Here is an 18,834-nt window from a genome sequence, read left to right on the forward strand (position 1 = left end):
TTTCTTTTCAGCCCTAGAACCCCAACTAGTGCAGACCTGTGCAGGCCTGTGCATCCTTGCCTTTGTCTCTGTGAGTTCCTATGTACATTGATCATATTGGTTCAGTGGGCATTCTTTTTTTTTTTTAATGATTCCTTGGTTAGCTTGTTTTGTTTGGTTTTGGTTTTGGTTGTTTTTTGTTTGCTTGCTTGATTGGTATTTTTGTTGATTATTTGGGGTTTGTTTGATTTTTTTTTTTTTTTGCTTTTTGTTTTTGTTTTGCATGTATGTCTGTATGAGGGTGTCAGATCACCTGGCACCACAGTTATAGACATTTGTGAACTGCCATGTGGATTCTGGAAACTGAACCAGGAACCTCCAGAAGGGCAGCCAGTGCTCTTGGCCTCTGAGCCATCTCTCCAGCCCCCGCGAGGCGGGTGTTTTTCTTGGTGCTTTCCGTCCTCTCTGGCTGTTATAGTTTTTGTTTCCTCTTTCACAGTGTTCTTGAGCCCCGAGGGGAGGGGTTTGATAAAGACACCCTACTTAGGGTTGAGTGTTCCCAAGACTCTCATTCTCTCTCTGTACAGTGTCTGGCTGTGGGCCTCTCTGCATTTGTTCCCATCTGTGGCAGGGGGAAGCTTCTGTGATGATGGCTGAGCAAGGCACTGATCAATGAGTACTGCAGAGTGTCAGGAAGTCATTATATTGCTACTTTTTTTATAAATACAACAATAGTATTTGGTTTTACTCAAGGTTCGCTGGGCTATCTGATCTAGGTTCTGGATCACCCAGGCAGTGTAGACATGGGTTTCATCCCGTGGAGTTGGTCTTAAATCAAGTCAGATATTGGTTAGTTACTCCCACAGTTTGTGCCACCATTGCATTTGCATAATTTGCAGGCAGGATGCCATTGTAGATCAAAGGGCTTGTGGCTGGGCTGGCAATTGTGTTTTTCCTTTGGTAGCATGCAGAGTGTCATTCTGTGCCAAAGACGTTCGCATTTAAGGAGAAGGATCTGTGGGCACCAGCTTGAGTTCTCATCGATCAATGAGTTGTATACATTTGTTTTCAGCAATGGGGCCTTGCCATTAATTTATAGAGAGTGACCTATATTCTTGGTTTTTGAAACTTGATAAATGAAATTAAAGTGAGATGGACTTCAAAAGTAAGTCTCAGTGAGGTGGGGGAAAGCTATACCTAGAGTTTTCTAACTTTGCCTGAATTCTTTGTCTCATTCATTTGGCTGCTTAACATTTTCAACCCTAGACCAAAGTACTTACCAGAACCAGGCATTGCTGAAATTAATACATCTCCAAACCCATCAAGGATTTGTGCACCCAATGAGCTATTCTTCTCCTTATTTAGTTGAATCTCTTTTTGTAGTTGACTTATCTCCAAATCCATTGCTTCACATTTCCTTTTAAATCCCTCATTAAGCATGTCTTCTTGAATCTGTAAAAAGAAAAATACATTTGGAAAACCATGCCTATTGAGGGCTAGAGGGTTGGAGGTTGGCACTTGGAACTCAAGGAGTTAAGGACATGTGTCTATCTCTCTACCAAAAAGTGCTCATTGATGAATTTGCCTGATTCCTGGATTATGAGAGATGACTCAAAACAGCCTGGAGTCCCTCTATACCACTCAGAAGACTGGGAGACGTTTGAAAAAGCCAGAACTGGGCACTTCTGAGAAGTTCGGGGTCCTAGTCAGCCTTACCTTCAACTTGTGTTTCAGCTTCTCCTCTTGCTCTCTCAGGATGTTCTTCCTTTCTGTCTCCATCTTCTCGTGCAGCTGGGCCACATTTTCCTTGTAGCTTCTCTCTTGAGCTTCCATCACCTGCTGCATCTCCTTCTGTTTCTGTCTTAGTAGCTCCTGCTCCTTCTCAGCTGCCTCCTTCTGAGCTCGCTCAGCTGTCCCACAAAGGTTTGAGAGAGAGGAGACACAAGGGTCAGGATTGAGCTCTCTTTTCTTGAGTTCAGAGACCTAGATGATTTTGAACCATGCAAGAGAAACATCTGAATTCTAGCCACCACATCCCCAGAACACATTTCAGAATGATCCTGGAAGGTGCCTGTCACAGTCGCTGAGTGAGACCATACCACCCTCTTAATTTCAGATTAGCAGAAGTGTGAAACCTATGTGAAAAGATCTTCCTGTTTGTCAGTCAGCAGGCTTAGCAGAAGCCTACTGATTGCTGTGAGAGCTGAGCCCTCCCACATACCTTCCATGGCCTTCTGGCCATCAGTGAGGGCTTTGTCTGACTGCATAATGGAGTCCTCTATGAAAATCTGTGACTGTAGGAAGCTCTGAAGGACATGATTTGCCTGGTGGAATAAGCAGAAGAAATTGCCAGGTCACAAAAAACACAGGTCAGGGCTGTCTTCTGAGGTTTGTATGGCTGCTCACTACAATGAACTGCCCTGCCTGTCCTTCTGTGGCCTTAAAACGCCTTAGGATCTCCTCCATCCCATTCCACGACTCTTAAAGGTGCACAACAGTAGTGCTTAATTATACCCTTATTCTGAGGATTGAATTGTAACTTCCAAAGTGGCATGCGCTTTCAGGTTACTGATGCTATCTGTCATGTCATGTAAGGTATTAAAGTCTGGGCATGGTGGCTCATGTCTGTAATCCTAATATTGGTGAGGCTACGGCCATGGAACTGCAAATTCAGTGCCACTCTGTTCTGGTTACCTCAGGATTCCATCTTAGAACAGCACAATGGGAACTAAAACTTAAAAAGAGGGTATTGAATATGACATGTGAACATTATTATTATTATTATTGAAACCATGATAATACTAATTGCATCATAATTTCTGCTCACTGTTTATGCCAGGATAACTCTTGCCCTGATGTAACCAACTGACTATTTATATCTGAGACAAGCTCATCCATAGCTCATGGGCAAGTGTGTCTTTGTTCTTCAAATCCCATGTATTTAGTTAAGAAACAATTGCCATGTTTAATCAATGGAATAAGATTGTTCTACAACAGTTAGAACTATTTATTTTAAATTACTTCGGGGGAAAGATTAATTTTGGGTTTGTTGAGAAAAAGGATAAAGAGATACGGGGGATATGTTCATCATACCGTGTGTGTGTGTGTGTCTGTGTGTGTCTGTGTGTGTGTGTCTGTGTGTGTGTGTCTGTGTGTGTGTGTCTGTGTGTCTGTGTGTGTCTGTGTGTGTGTGTGTCTATGCATGTATGAAAATTTCTTAATGTAACACAGTGTCATGTGCAGTATAACAATAAAATACAATTAAATTTTTCAATAAGTAAATAAGAATAATTCATTCTGGATCTAGAGAAGCTGGCAGTGCATAGGCAGACATGCTCCTCCCCTGCCTCACCAACACTTCATCTGAGTCCTAAGGAGGAGAGAGACTTCCTGGCAACCCTACACTCCTCTCCCCGATGCTCACCCTTGTCCCTCACCTTCACTCCCTTCCTGGGCACCCGCTCATAGTCCTGTTCAACCTTCTTCCTGGCCTCCAAGTAGAGCCTGTGACCCCCAGGAACAGAGAAAGCTCCACGTGAGATGCTCTCCTTCAGGGACTCTGAGAGCTTGTCCAGCTCAGCCTGGCAGTGACTGAGAGATGCTGCTTCATTCTGTCGCAAGAAATCTTCCTTTTTTTCCTCTATGGTGACCTGCCAGGGGATGGTTGAGATATCAGAGAAGGAAGATGTTAGAGAGCAGATCCAACTGTGGTCTTGAGGGAAGTAATATACTCTGCTGTGAAAATTATACCACAAGTTAGAAAATTCTCTTCAGTCCCACAGAGTCTCTGAGCCACTATCTAAATAACCTTGGAAATAACTCATGCCTCCCGTGGCCTGCTTATTCCCTGTCAAATGGCAGAACTGCTGGCTTTTTCAGAGACACTGTGATTAACCATGAAACTCCCACCAACTGAGCAATGGAGTGGGATTGGCAGGGAGTTCCCTCCAGAGATTTATATAGGGAAAAATGTATTAGGAACAAGCGACTCAGCATAGTGACCGGAACTCTGTACAGGTTCATGAACCCTTCATCAATTCCTCCATGGAGGAGGTGGGTGCGTGGAGATAGAACAACAACATAGTGTGTAGTATAAATTACAGTCCGGGGACTCTCTGAGGAGGTGGGTGCGTGGAGATAGAACAACAACATAGTGTGTAGTATAAATTACAGTCCGGGGACTCTCTTGAGGTAGGAGACTCTCCCGAGTTTTCAGGCGAGAATGGAACTCACTTTACATCTTGTTTCCATCCTCGGATAGCCAGAGCAGAGTGGTCTAGCCTCCCTGAACCATGCTCATAATCTATAAACCTGAGCTAACCCATACATGCTTTTTCATGCTGATAGGTTCATTGAAAATTCCTTTGTTCCAGTAAAAAACAATCAAGTCCCTCGCTTTTGATCCTGGAGAACCCTGTCACTCACAAGAATAGAGAATGGCAAGGTCAAGATGGCAGCCATTAATCAATTCTCCTAAATGTGGGGATTTGGAATAGAAAAGAAAAGGCAGTTTCAGTACCACCAAGTTCTTCTGGAATTGCTGATTCTCATCCTTGAAGGAGTGCTCCATGAAGACAGCAATGGCTTCCTTCTCACAGGCTGTATGCACAGTCAGCAGCTCCTGGAGCGTGTCTGTGGGAAGCCTCACTCGCTGGGCCATCTGCTCACTGTAGTGGTCAGCTGCCTTCTGCACAGCTATGGAGTTCTCACGCTGGGCCAGGGTTGTCACTGCGTTCTCTAAACACGGCACTTCTCCACTATTGATAGCATCCACGTAGGTCGTCACCAGAGTCGCCAGTCCTAACCGCAGGACAGAATTTAAGGCTAAATATCAAACTAGCTCTCATTAATTTCACATTATTCATGAGTCAGCACTGAAGTAGACTACTTAAGCAAGGAAATTTCATGTATGAGAGCAAAGACCTATTTTGTAGGACCCAGCCTCAAATGAAACTGATAATGTGTTTTTTTTTAACTCAAAAATTTCACGATAATAACAGAGCATTATGTGAGAGGAACAGCTCTTATTACAGGCATGTGACTGTACAGAGTCATTTCATTGAAGGATATGTATATATAAGACAATAGTTATTTTGGGTTGGGAGGTTGTGTGTGTGTGTGTGTGTCTGAATGTGTCTGTGTGTGTGTGTGTAAGCCAAATGACAACCTCTATTGTCTCAAATGCCATCCCTTGTTTAAATTTTATATTTTCTATTAATTAATTCTCCCATATATTACATCCTGACTGCACTTTCCGCCCTTCTGTCACCCTACCTCCTCCCTTACTGCCCCCCTTCACCTTCTCCCTCCTCATCTATTCCCCCCTCCATTTTCATTCAGAAAAGGACAGGCCTCCCATGGATAGCAACCAAATATGGCACATCAAGTTACAATAAAATTATGTAACTTAATAATATCATAGCCCCTCACATTATGGCTGAAGAAGGCAACCCAGTGGACGCTGTTTCTGATGCTCTTGCCTGCTTTTAACTTTATATTTCATTGAGACAAAGTCCTTTTACTGGTTGAAAGTAGACAGGACTGGCCCCCAGAGCCTGCCTGCCTCTGCCAGGCCCCCAGTTCCTAGTGTGTACCCCCACTCTCAATTCTGTAGGTGGAATCTGGAGATTGAACTCATGCTTCCAAGCTAAGCACTCTACTGACGCCATCATCATCCTCGCCAAAAATAATGACTTTTATTTTTAATCTCAAACTCATAATAAATGTTTAGGAACCTTATTCTCTTATATATTTTAGAACTGTCTTCTCTAGCCAGGCAAAGAAACATGTGTGTCCTTTATATTACTTCAAAAATAGGTATTCCCTATTTAATCTTCATCTTGCTTCTTTAATCATGAGCATTTAACATGTATAAGATTTCAGTAAAGTCCCAAGTAGAGAGACAATATTTTCCTTAAAATGTGTGTCCTTCTTAGAAAAACTTTTCTGAGTAGCATGAACAGCTGTTTCTTTGTAATCATGTCAGATACAACATATATCAATGTTTTACAATACACCGTTTTAAAGTAAAGAGATGTGAACTGGGTCAAGGGTGACTCACGGTTTCCATTGACAACGATTCCCTCTTTCAAGGTCTTGGGCTTCGAATTGGAGAAGATGTAGGAACAGAATTCTTTTGACTGCACTTGGAAACTGTGATCCAACTGGTCCTCTGGCATTTCCTCAACATGCACTAAAAGTTCTTTGTCTTTTGTGGGTCGATCAAAGACAAAGCACTTCCGTCTTGGAAAGAAGTGCCTGATGCACTCCCTAGGCAAGTTAGCTTTCTGGGATTTGATACTCATGCCTGCAAAATACATATAAATGAGATTTGTTGTTGGAAAGGACAGTCTTTGGGCTAGGGGCCAAGTGTTTTCCTTTCCAGAGAGCTTGGCATCCCAGGTGTTCTTTTATTTCTCCATCTGTGGTAACACTCCATGTGACTACTCCTCATTTGAGCATCTATGAAAGTGGTTCTCAGCTTGTGGGTCACACCCTCTTTGGAAGTCAAATGGCCCTTTCACAGGGGTCATTGAAGATCATCAGAAAACACAGATATTTGCATTATGACTCACAACAGTAGCAAATTTACACTTATAAAGTAGAAATGAAAGAATTTTATGGTTGGGACAACTACAACATTAGGTAAAAGAAAGATGAAATTTCAAGACCTGTAAATCATATAAAGTACTCAGAAATTGCTGGTTGTTTGTGAGCCTAGAGAGTGCCTGGGGCTGAGAACAAAGAAAGACAAACCCGGGTATGCCCCGTAGTTAAAACATTCCTGGGAACATCTTGACCAGAAAGATAAAGAGGAATGTGACGACATAACAGGGCTATCTGAACTGAGTCAACAACTCACAGAACTCTGACGGCCTGCATGTACATGTAATTTTTCTGCTGATGTTTAAATAAGCCAATAGTGTGTCGCTATGCTGAATTTCACACCCCTAAGCCCCTTACCCCATAAAAACCCCTAGCTTCCGAGCCTTGTGGCTGACATCCGTTATCTCCTGTGTGGGATGCATGTCGGTCTGGAGCTCCATCATTAAACTGCCTCATGTGATTACAGCAAGATGGATTCTCGTGTTTCTTTGGATGCTCTCTCACTCCCGAGACTAGAGTGGGGGTCCCCAAAAAGGGGTCTTACAAAGGTACATATTAGTAGCAGTAGGAAGGTTGAGAACCACTGATCTAAGACAAGGGTAAATCCATTTCTGCTTGGAGTTAAAGAGCAATGAAATAATGATGAAGATTAAGAGGACCATTCATCCATTGAATGATGGCAACTAATCTTTGGTCTTCCTAGTACTTGTTGGTACAGGCCCCAGTGAATTAAGAACTTAAAACAAAACAAAATACTGGATAATTAACTAATGAAACCAAAGTATTAGAAGAAGTTTTCTGATTTTCCTGTATCTTTGTCAGAAATGAACTTGGGCTATGAAACAAAGTGGTGTGGAGAAGAATAAGATGCTACCAGGAAAAATGAAAGATGACATATCAGGTCAGGAGAGAAAAAAAAAAAAGTACACATATCAGCTTCCTGTACACATACTCATAAATGCACTCAGGATTCTGTGCCTTGCCAACTATGAGGAATAATATTAACTGGCTGTGATGTGAAGACCTCTTTTGTTCCCTAAATTAGAGTCCGTTAGTGTTGACCGAGAAATAGAGCCATCCTACACCACTGCGGCATTCAATGAATGAAATAGAGCACTCCAATGCCATGCATGCATTCAGTGAATGTTTGTTGAATGAAAAAGAAATGAATGAATCAGTAAAATTACTGAGAGAGCCCTCTCAAGAGATAAATGCTGCATATTTAATAAATATATAATGCCAAATATATTAACTGTAAAGCTGTCAAGAGAAGAGACAGATGTTATAAGAAACATAACATAAAAGATTTGAGTCTTGTTAAATGGAAGTATCAATGTTTTTCTTAACTATTTATAGTATATTCTCCCTAAAAAAACCTTAAGTCATAGTGTTGAAATACACTGAACAAAAAATTTACAACCTGGAGTAGATCACTTCATTTTATGGAATTTCATGTGATTTGTGAACTCTCTGTGCATATATATTTGTGTGTGTGTGTGTGTGTGTGTGTGTGTAGAAAGATAGATAGATGATAGATAGATAGATAGATAGATAGATAGATAGATAGATAGATAGATAGATATAAATATATGTTTAGGGCTAGTGTTAGAACACTGCAGAGAGAGAGAGAGAGGGGGAAAGAGACAGGGGGAGAGAGAGGAAGGGGGAGGGAGAGGGGGAGGGAGAGGGAGAGGGAGAGAGAGAATATATGTAGAAAAGAAAGAAGAAAGAAAGAAAGAAAGAAAGAAAGAAAGAAAGAAAGAAAGAAAGAAAGAAAGAAAGATGGAACACAGAAATTCTTTATAAGGAGCATGATGGGTGGAGTGTGGACATTATAGAATGTATCATCATCCAACTAACTTTTTTCACTATTAATTGGCTGGAGACCATTAGGTCCAACATTTGTGCCTCATTGTTTCCCTTGCCCTTATATTCCAACAGCTGAAGATTTTCCAGGATAATAACCATGGAAAATGTGCAATTGTTTTTCAGCTCTCATCAGTTTATTGTTGGCTTAGAGCTTATGCCAGTGTCAAATCAACATTTATGCAAGTTCTGAACGAGACAGCTGGAGCCCTTCCCACCCAAGCTGGCTTTGATACCTGGGATCAGCTTCAGGGCATTTTCTAGGTACTCGTCTGCTGTGATGACACGTCCCTCTAACTTCAGCTCCAGAACGAAATCTCGAACAGTCCAGATAAAGTCTGGAAAGAAACTTACAAACTCATCAGAGTCATCCACTTCTTCAGATCGTGAAGTGGACTTTGCCCTGATCAGCTCTGTCAGTTCTGTGACATAGCTGGGACCTTAGCTAAGGAATAGAAGGCACCACTCTACTTTTCCCACATTTTTCTTACAAATCCATTTTACAAGCACCCTCTTTGCCTCGCATACCAGTCTTAGGGTTTGTATTCCTGCACAAAACATCATGACCAAGAAGCAAGTTGGGGAGGAAATGGTTTATACAGCTTACACTTCCACATTGCTGTTCATCATCAAAGGAAGTCAGGGTACTCACACAGGGTAGGAACCTGGAGACAGGAGCTGATGCAGAGGCCATGGAGTTCTGTTTACTGGCTTACTTCCCCTGGCTTGCTCAGCTTGCTTTCTTATAGAACCCTGGACCACCAGCCCAGGGATGGCACCACCCACAATGCGCCCTCCCACCCTTGATCACTAATTGAGAAAATGCCTTACAGCTGGATCTCATGGAGGCATTTCCTCAAGGGAGGCTCCTTTCTCTGTGGTAACTCCAGCTTGTGTCAAGTTGACACCTAGAACCAGTTAGGACATTACCCTTTTCCTAAATCCTAAGAACTGAGTAATAGATGCAATATGCCCAGTTGTTATTATCTTAAGTCAACGAAACACAGCAATTTGGTCCCTGGAAGGATACTGCAGCTGCTCCAGGGCCTGGTGGTTGATGGTGCTCATGCTGTTGTAGACAAAGGTGCTGCTCAGAAGCACAGCCAGGGCAAAGATCCACGAGTCATTCTTAGGGTCACCCTGGGGAGCACATAAGGGCAAAGAACTTCAGACTCTATCCTCCATTCTTTCTTCCATTTGTTTATCTGCTGCTTAAGCAGCAACACTTCAGAATAATAAGATGAACAATAACAAATTCATATTTCTTTATCAATTTTGAAACAGACCCTTACCAGTTTCCACAACCGAAATCAACGACACTGTCAAAATATGAAAAATGTTTGCTATTGTGCTTAGACACAGAGAAATGTATGCACAATAGTAACACACCATTTCATTAACAGTTCATTGATTATGTCCTATTAACAACTGGGATTCAACTACTATTCATGGAACATCTACAAAATCTCAAGTACTCCATTGAGCTGTGTGAATGCAAATTTTCATATAACAATAGGGTCAGACAAAAAGTCCTGTACATATAGAAACACCACCATGATAATCACCTGTGCCAAAAGTACGATGAAGTGCTAATAGAGAAGAAAAATAATTAATTTTAATAAGTGACAAGAAGGTCTATGTAACTTTAAACTAATGTGACTCTAACGGGATATGATGGCAGTGGTATAAAAACAGCCTTTTAAAAGTAATTGCTAGTAACTGTAATTATAGATTTAATGAATCACACGTGTGGAAAGATAAATATTCAATAATTAAAAAGCAATCACAATCCACAGGCCATACGAATGCACTGGACACCCATTTTGTTTGACTGAAGCAGTTACTATGTGTGAGGACTTGGAAGCTGGGGCAGGACGTCAAGACTTGAGGTAAGATGTGATGCTGTGAAGGCCAGGCAAACAGAGGTAGATGCTATCCTGTCTCAAAATGTTCAGAGCCAGCGAGTCAAACCCTATCATCACAGTATCCATGGTGTCTCTCCCTTGTTCTTGTGCATAATATGGGTTCTGGGCTTATTAGATGTGATGGAGCGGGCAGGAAATCTTTCATACTCTGAGGGCATATTTTTTTAAAATGCCCATTTTGATAGCCCTAAAAATACTACATTCGTATTAATAGGAGCAAAGCTTAGGTCAGACACCAACTTGCTTGCACAAGAATTCATCTTGGTTTAATACAGGGTTGATTATTGGGAATTTTATATGCCATAATGAAATGCTTACTCCTATGTTAACAATAATAGATGTCTAAGGCTACTACCTACCACTAGATTAAAATTTTCAATAACCTCAAAGGTGACAGCTTGCCTTTAAGAAGGATTATACAACCAGATAACTTGGTGAATTGTCTACTTCTATGAACCCACAGCATCTTGTACTGATGTCAGAGTATATGCCTGCTTCCTCCTGGATGAGGTTATGTATCTGTGCCTTCCATTGCAGGATTATAGCATATAGTAAGAAACACTAGAATTCAGCTTCTCAGTAAATATTTACTGAACTGTATTGTTCACAAAAGTATCAAGATAAGACTATCCTCCATCACAACAGAATATTTGAGTTTATCAAAGGAGTAAACTTCACCAAGGGAAGCAACTTATTCTCCTTATCAATAGCTTGGTTGCAATTCTTGCAAGCAGCACAGAAGTTGAACTAAAGCAGCAGTCAAATGGTCTACAGAGAACCAAGACCAGACCTACCTTTTCCACATCACCTAAGCCCTCTGTGTCCAGAAGCACGAGTGTGAACTTGGGCTTGCTGGGGTGAGGCACACACCACATCCAGATGCCCTTAGTTTCAGACCTAACTGTGGTGCCCAGATTGAAGCCTGTGTGAGAGAATACGAAAGCACTATGGATTTATATGAATCCTTACAATATAGGAGGCAGAGGTTCCTTAATAGCTCTGAGTTTATTCAGATACAAATATGAGGAGGGAAAGAGCAGCTGGGTGATCTATAAAGGAAGAAGAAAGTAGTGGGACCAGGGCAAATAAATTGTCAAGAGATCAATAAAAAACAGAATGCTCTGGTTTTTAAAAAGACTCCAGTGTGCAGTTTACAGTTTACAAAGCAAGACATGCAAATTGCATGACATGAAGAGCTGTTTTCCCCTTGTCTATAAGCTCGTGGTACCACACCAAATTCACCACATTAGCAAAACTCAAAATCAGACGCAATTTTTGTAAAGGAGTACAGAATGTTCTATTGCTATGAATAAACATAAAAATTACACATAAAGTTTAAAAAGGAATGTGATGTCATCAAGAAACACTGCTTCATGCAAATGTCCTACAATCTAGAGATTCACTTCTGATTATGTCATACAAAGAGAAGTTCATGCAAAAATGTGGCAGCATAAAGACAAGCTTATGTGTAAAAGCCTTGTCCTCCAAAATAAGTTCTGGAAATAAATCAATACTCACCACAATAAATAATGCTATTTTCATAGTGACATGTTATGAAATAAAAAATTAGTAATTTAATAATACTTATAACAAACTGGGTGTTGAGCAAAAGAAGCCAGTGACATCTGGACACTTCCAATATAAATATTGTGATACATTAAAAATACATATATGTATTATATAAATATTTATATATGTGCACACTCCTTAAGAAGTTTAATAGTAGGTCAAAGTGAACTGATTTTTATAGATACACACTTGTATTTTTTTAACTGTTTTTGTAAATCAGTGGCAGAAGTTTCATGAAAATAAGGAGCCTTGGGAGAGTATGAGATGACATGAAACCCTATTTGAATGCTAACAAAGTTTAATATTTTGACCTGATCGATAATGAAATAAGGACTTGCTTGTGATGCCTTACACTGTATTTTATGTAATCTAGTTGTATTATACATATTTTAAAGGCTCACGAAAGAAACATAGATATAACTATTAAAGTGATGGTGTAGGGCATAAAATATAGTTATTTCAAACAAGGTGTAACATAAACATAAATCCTCCCTCCTTCTCTCCCTCCTCTTTCTCTCCTCCCTCCTTATCTCCCTTCTCTACCTCCCTCTCCTCCAGTTCTCTCTCCTCCTTCCCTCCTTCTCTCCCTCCAGCTTTCTTCCCTCCCCTCCTTCCATCTCCTCCTGTTCTCTCTCCCTCCTTTCCAGCCTCACAGAGGCAGTCATTCCTCACTTCCTTGCTTCCTTCCATCATTCCATCTTACTATGTTAATAAACAAATACATTTGCATTGACTCCATGGTAAGCAACGTGAGAGAAGTGGGAAACAAGATGGGGATTGAATTGGGCAGGAGATAATGACCACTTTGAATTGCCAATGATTCCAAATGGACTCTGTACTTTTGTCTGAGGACTGCACTTACCATGGTTCTGTCCTGCCAAGCGGTTCATCAAGTAGGACTTTCCCGTACGGTATAGTCCTACAATGGCCACGACCACTACAGGCTGAGTGATCCTCTCAAGAATGTTTATTGCTTTGGGATTCACCCTCATTTCTTCATTCTCATTTTCCACTAGGCACACAGGAGCCTCCATGTTGGGACCAGATGCCATGGTAACCTGCAAACCCCAAAATGTCTACTCAGTTGAATATGAGATATCCAAGCCACCTCTAGTGGCATGCCAATGTATCTGTGCAATGGGTGCATCAACTTAGAATTATTGATCATTGTTGTTGGGTTTGTGTGACAGTGTTTCAGGAGCCTCTCTAATATAAGCACTTTCAAGGCAAGAGGAGTGGAAGAGAGGAGATGTATTTACCAGTGACCCAAAGTCGGAATAGTTCCTGAAGGCTTCTGTCCAGAGTCTAATTTCCAACTTCATTTACAATCTAAGACCGCAAGGTATGGCAAGCAGGCAAGCAAAGGTTGTTTAGTTATTTGGCTTTTGTGGGGTTTTTTTTTCCAGAAGCACACATCGCAATCAAGTTCTTGCTTTACAAAGACACATGTTACATTTGACAGGCGTAAGCTTTTGTGGTCGGGTTAAGGGCAATGCCTTATTTTCTTTTAGCTATTTCTCGAGGTTGTTCTGTACCAGGGAGCAGAGTGAAGCCATGATTGACAACCAGCAAAGCCAAGAGCAGAGCTTTAAGCAAATCTAATTATTGGTCATTTTCACTTTATTCTACTTCAACAAGGTCTCGTGCAGCTCAGGCTAGCATCAAGCTTTCTGTGTAGATAGGCTGCCCTCATACACCCAATCCTATCATAGTCTCCTGATCTACTGGGATTAAATGATGGCATCATCTCACTTGGCTTTCCCATTGTGATTTTTCAGGGGTTACATTTTACATTTTAGGGGTGTTTTGTTTTGTTTTGCTTTTGCTTTTCTAGGTAGGATCCAACAAACTCAGGATGGCATCTCATTTTTTTTATTTTAATTTGTATTTATTTATTTGTTTGTTTGTTTATGGGGCAGAGGGTTGTTTTAAACTACTGGTTCTTCCAAAGGGCTCAGACTCTAAAATCAACACTTGGCAAATGGGAACTCATGAAACTGCAAAGCAAAGGACACTGTCATTGGACAAAAAAGCAGCCTGCAGATTAGGAAAGGATTTTCCCCAACCCTATGTCTGACAGAGAGATAATATCTAAAATTTACACAGAACTCAAGACATTAGACATAAACAACCCAAATAGTGCAATTTTAAAATGAGGTACAGAGCTAAAAAAGAGAATTCTCAAATGGCCGAGAAACACTTAAATGTTCAAAGTCCTCAGTCATCAGCGATATCAAAACAACTCTGAGGTCACACCTTACACCCATCACAAGGACTAAGATCAAAACCTCAAGAGACAGCACATATTCGTGAGGATGTAGACCAAGGGGAACACTTCTTCACTGCTGGTAGGAGTGCAAACTTGTACAACCACTTTGGAAGTCAATTTGGTGGTTTCTCAAAAACCTGGGAATAATTTTACCTCAAGATTCAGCTAAACCACTCCTGAGTATATACACAATGATGCTCCAACATCCCACAAAGACATTTGCTCAACTATGTTCATAGCAGCATTATTTGTAATAGCCAGACACTGGAAGCAACCTAGATCTCCCTCAACTGAAAAATGGGTAAAGAAAATGTGTTACATCTACACAATGGAATACTATTCAACTATTTAAAAAAAAAAGGCATCATGAATTTTGCAGACAAATGTGGAATATGGGAATATCATAGTGAGTGAGGTAACCCAGTACCAAAAGGACATGCATCATATTTATTCACTTATAAGTGGGTAGTAGCCATAAAATACAGGTACCAAGCTACACACCATAGAACCAAAGAAGCTAAACAAGAAGGAAGGCCCAATCTACAAATCTCACTTACAAGGAGGAATAAAATAGTAATAAGAGGCAGATGGAGGAGGGGACTGGGAGGGGGGAATGAGGAGGGGAATGGGGGGTATTCAGGATCAGGTGTGGGGAAAGACAGGAGAGGTGACTAGATGGTCACGAGAATGAATGGAAAACTGCACCTGACAGGGGCAGGGGTGCATCTCCAGGATGAGACAGACACCTGAGATAAAGGAGGCACCCACTAATCAATGGGGATGACCTTAGCTGTGACTCACAACACTGGGGATATGGAACCTGAAGAGGCCTCCGCCTTTAGCCAGGCAGAAATCCCAGTGGAGCAATAGAGACACCAACCCACCCACAAAACTTTCAACCCAAAATTTACCCTGTCTTCAAGGAATGTAGGCATAGAGAATGGAACAGAGACTGAGGGAATGGCCAACCAATAATGAACCCAACTTGAGACCCATTCCATGGGCAAGCACCAATCCCTGACACTATTAATGATATTCTGTTATGCTTGCAAACAGGAGCAAGTTGCCCTCTGAGAGGCTCCACCCAGCAGCTGACTCAGACAAATATAGACACCCATAGACAAATAGTGGATGGAACTTGGGCATTCTTATGGAAGAATAGGAGGAAGGATTGTAAGCCCCAAAGGATGACCAACAGAGTCAACTAACCTGAACCCTTAGGGCTTGCAGAGTCTGAAACACCAACAAAAGAACATACACAGGCTGGACCTAGGCCTCCGAACACATATGTAGCAGATGTGTGGCTTGGTCTTCATGTGGGTCTGAAACAACCAGAACGAAGGCTGTCCCAAAAGCTGTTGCCTGTACGTGGGATATGTTATTCTAGCTGAACTGCCTTGTTTGGCCTCAGAGGGAGAGGAAGTGCCTAGCCTCACAGAGATGTGACATGCAGGGTTGAGGTGATACCCAGGGGGGCCCCACCTGCTCAGAGGAGAAGGGGATGGAGGAGGGATTGTGGGAAGGCATGACTGGGAGTGAGGCAGTGAATGGGATGTAAAGTGAGTAAGTTGAAAGAAATTAAATTAATAAAACCAACCAAACAAACAAAACCTACTGGTTCCGCTGCCTCCACAGCCTGAGTGCCAGGATCAGGGATGAGTATTGCAGTGCCCAGTTTCTATGATGCTGAGGACTGAAGCCAGAGCTTCACAAGTGCTAGGCAAACGCTCTACCAACTGAGATCAGCCCCGGGACCTTCAGCTTACTTTCTGTACATAGATAAGTGACAAGCACGTGACCTTACACCAGCAAAGCATCACCTCCCACCTGCTTCATGCCCATGCTGTTGAAGATGACACATGGATATGATTCTTTTCCAGTGGCTAATTTCCCTGAAAATACATCCTCGTGAATAAATACTTCTGTGGGCAAATCTCCGATGGTGCATTCTTTCTTAAAACAACCGTAAGTATTAAAGGCTATTGTGTCTCCTTTTCACTTGTCTTAGAGGTCATGCACACATGCTAAATGAATGCTTAGGAAGTCTATAAACTGCCCAGTGGATCAGGGAATAAACACCAGATCCTATTACCAAAACTTCCCTGATAGAACCAACTTCCGCAATTCACCTTTTCTACACCTATAAATATCCTAATTGGGAAATACCAACTCTCAATTGATTAGTGGCATGCCATGATATAATGTATAAGGTGCACTCTGGGTGTTGTTTGTCCTCTGGTGGCATCTTAAAAACTGTAGGTGTTTCTTTACTTAGCATCAATTTAGCGTAGGTGTCTAATGGGAAATGTAAGCTCACCTTAATTCTGTGAAAGACAACAGTACCTTAGTGAGCAGTTCTATCTATATTAGGAAAATATTGATGGACATGCTATTTCTCTTCTCTCTGCTCTCGTGCAGGTCTGGGTTATTGTCCCAACTAAGAAACTTAAAATCCACAGTAAATAAGTAGAACTACATAGCTGCAATTGGTCATGTAAATTATCCATGGTCTCCAAAGGCAGCTCGAGCCACACGGAAGACAGTAAAAAGCTGCCTCCTCCAGAGATTTTTCACAAGCTCCAAAACCGGTCTGAAACCTTTCTTAGATGGACCACTTTGAAACAGTTCACAATACATGAAGGGGTTCAGGCTTTCCTGCTGTTTCTAACTTTTGACTGAGTACCCCACTGCAGAGCGCGAGAGTGCCCTGGTAGCACAGAGGTGCACAGGGAGGGCGCAATGGGAATTCTGTCTGACTCAACGAGGGAAGGCTGTTTTCTGTTTCTTCAAGACGAGCTGAGCTCACAGCAGCGGGAGTACCTGAGGACTATTGTAGATGAGGATTCTGGGGTTATGCCCTCTCACTTGGAAATAATGCAGGGGAATGGGTAGCCCGCGGGAGTGGGTAGCCCTGGGCTGATATTCCGGTAGGAACCGCTCACCACCCCACCCCATCCCCCACCATGCCTGGCTGTGGCGGCTGCTCGAGAGTGGTCGCACTTCCCACACTGAGCAACGCTGTCCACCCACCCTGAGGCCACCAAGCCGCCTCTGATCGCGGTCGTCCACCCTCCAGTGTCATCTTGCACCGAGCGTGGAGTTTATGGCCTGGGACCTCGGGACCTCCCTGAAGCTCCTTAGGAGATGTGTACATTGGGTACGGAGTCTCAGGGAACTCACCAGCCTGCACCGGATTCTCTGCTACCTGGATTCAGCACCTTTAGGCTTGCTGCTGCGCCTGATTCCTCCTGAAAGCTCTCTATTCTTAAACTCCAGAGTGAAACCGGATATTGCCTGCACTTAGTTGTGGAGATGGAGAACTGAAATTGAAACTGCACAGGCTTGTGCTGACTTTCTGAGAAGCTTCTGCTTTTCCTGGAAAGAAAACGGAATCTGTGGGAAACAAGTCCATAGTCTTCCCTGCCAGATGGGCGGACGAAAACAAGTCGCTGATTCTCTAAATACTGACTTCTATTGGGAAATACAGAATGCTGCAACAGAAATGTACCAGCTCCTGCCACAGTGATCCACTGGCTTATTCCAAGAGGTTGACGCCAACAAAACGTTTTTAACTTAAAAAATGTGCAACTCAGGCATGATATTAATACTGTACATATTAAGAAGGTAATGGGTTGTTTCTGTGCATTGGATACCTCATGTGATGTATGATGCAGACTGGGTTAACATAGCTATCTCTTCAAACAGTTAACACTTCTTTTTTGAGATGTATGCCACAGTCACCATCATTTATCTTGCTGTGCAGCAGCACATCTGAAGTCTGGCTTCTCCCTTTTTCACGTCCCCTACGGGTCAGCTTGCTATGCCTTCTACTATATGGAGTTTTTTTAAAGGCAAAACCGAAATGGATTACAACAGATGTTTTGGGAAAGAAAGAAAAAAAAGCCTTGTCTTAAGTGACTGTCCAGATGTCTGGTAACATACAACAGACTAAGCTGTCCTCTTTGTTTGGTTAAATGTCTTGGTGCATTTTAAATTCACAAATATTCACGTCAGGGTGATTCTGTGATTGGAATGTAACCTCGTGTTGTGTTGAGGAACATCTACATACAGACCAGACGAGTGAAGTATCCATGCCTGATGCTTTCTTACAGGCCCCTCGGAATCATCTTTCTGAGCTAGGGAGGAGGTGGGGCTTGGTCAGGCCTGAGAACCATCACTTAGTGTGTCCTAAGGTTATCTTTCAGGTGGGAACATCCGTTTGATTCCCATCTGTTAGTCTGACTGAGGTAAATTTCTCCCATAGAACAAAGGTAAGTGTGAACTCTGTGGAATAGCCGTTGTCAGACTCAAGGCTAGGACAAGAATGCACTTCATTGCAGTAACGCTGGATGAACTAGGCATGTCTGGGGTCAGGGCACAGGCAGACACTTAAGTGTTAAAGCTTTCACAATCCTCTCTTTTCTGTTGCTTTTTAAAAGACATAATGGATCTATTTCAGATTGACCTGCTGTGAGGATTTGTATATGCTCGGCCCAGAAACTGGCACTAGTAGAAGGTGTGGCCCTGTTCAAGTAGGTGTGGCCTTTTTGGAGTGAGTGTGTCACTTTGGGTGTGGGCTTTAAGACCCTCATCCTATCTCCCTGGAAGTCAGTATTCTGC

The 18,834-nt window shown here is 42.1% G+C and overlaps 1 protein-coding gene across 3 annotated transcripts; it reads right to left on the bottom strand.

The window, feature by feature from the left end:
* Positions 1-111: 111 nt before the first annotated feature.
* LOC110291249 (guanylate-binding protein 7) lies at positions 112-17,549 on the bottom strand. Of its 3 annotated transcripts, XM_085835466.1 has the most exons (13): positions 17,395-17,549; positions 15,830-15,983; positions 15,424-15,536; positions 12,808-13,003; positions 11,171-11,298; positions 9,482-9,591; positions 8,688-8,884; positions 6,041-6,286; positions 4,499-4,779; positions 3,417-3,629; positions 2,201-2,303; positions 1,696-1,889; positions 112-1,431 (listed from the first exon to the last, which is right to left on the bottom strand). In XM_085835466.1, the coding sequence occupies exons 4-13, from the start codon at positions 12,995-12,997 to the stop codon at positions 1,177-1,179; spliced, it is 1,917 nt and encodes a 638-aa protein (XP_085691592.1). In that variant the 5' UTR covers positions 12,998-13,003; positions 15,424-15,536; positions 15,830-15,983; positions 17,395-17,549; the 3' UTR covers positions 112-1,176. The 3 variants fall into 3 exon arrangements, with proteins under 3 accessions (XP_085691592.1, XP_085691593.1, XP_021013943.1); XM_085835467.1 differs by lacking the exon at positions 15,830-15,983; XM_021158284.3 differs by lacking the exons at positions 15,424-15,536; positions 15,830-15,983 and having other exon boundaries at positions 17,395-17,548.
* Between the last annotated feature and the right edge of the window lie 1,285 nt (positions 17,550-18,834).

Source organism: Mus caroli, unplaced genomic scaffold (assembly GCF_978045245.1).
Source record: "Mus caroli unplaced genomic scaffold, Mus_caroli_1 scaffold_3, whole genome shotgun sequence".
In the NCBI taxonomy this organism is placed as follows: domain Eukaryota; kingdom Metazoa; phylum Chordata; class Mammalia; order Rodentia; family Muridae; genus Mus; species Mus caroli.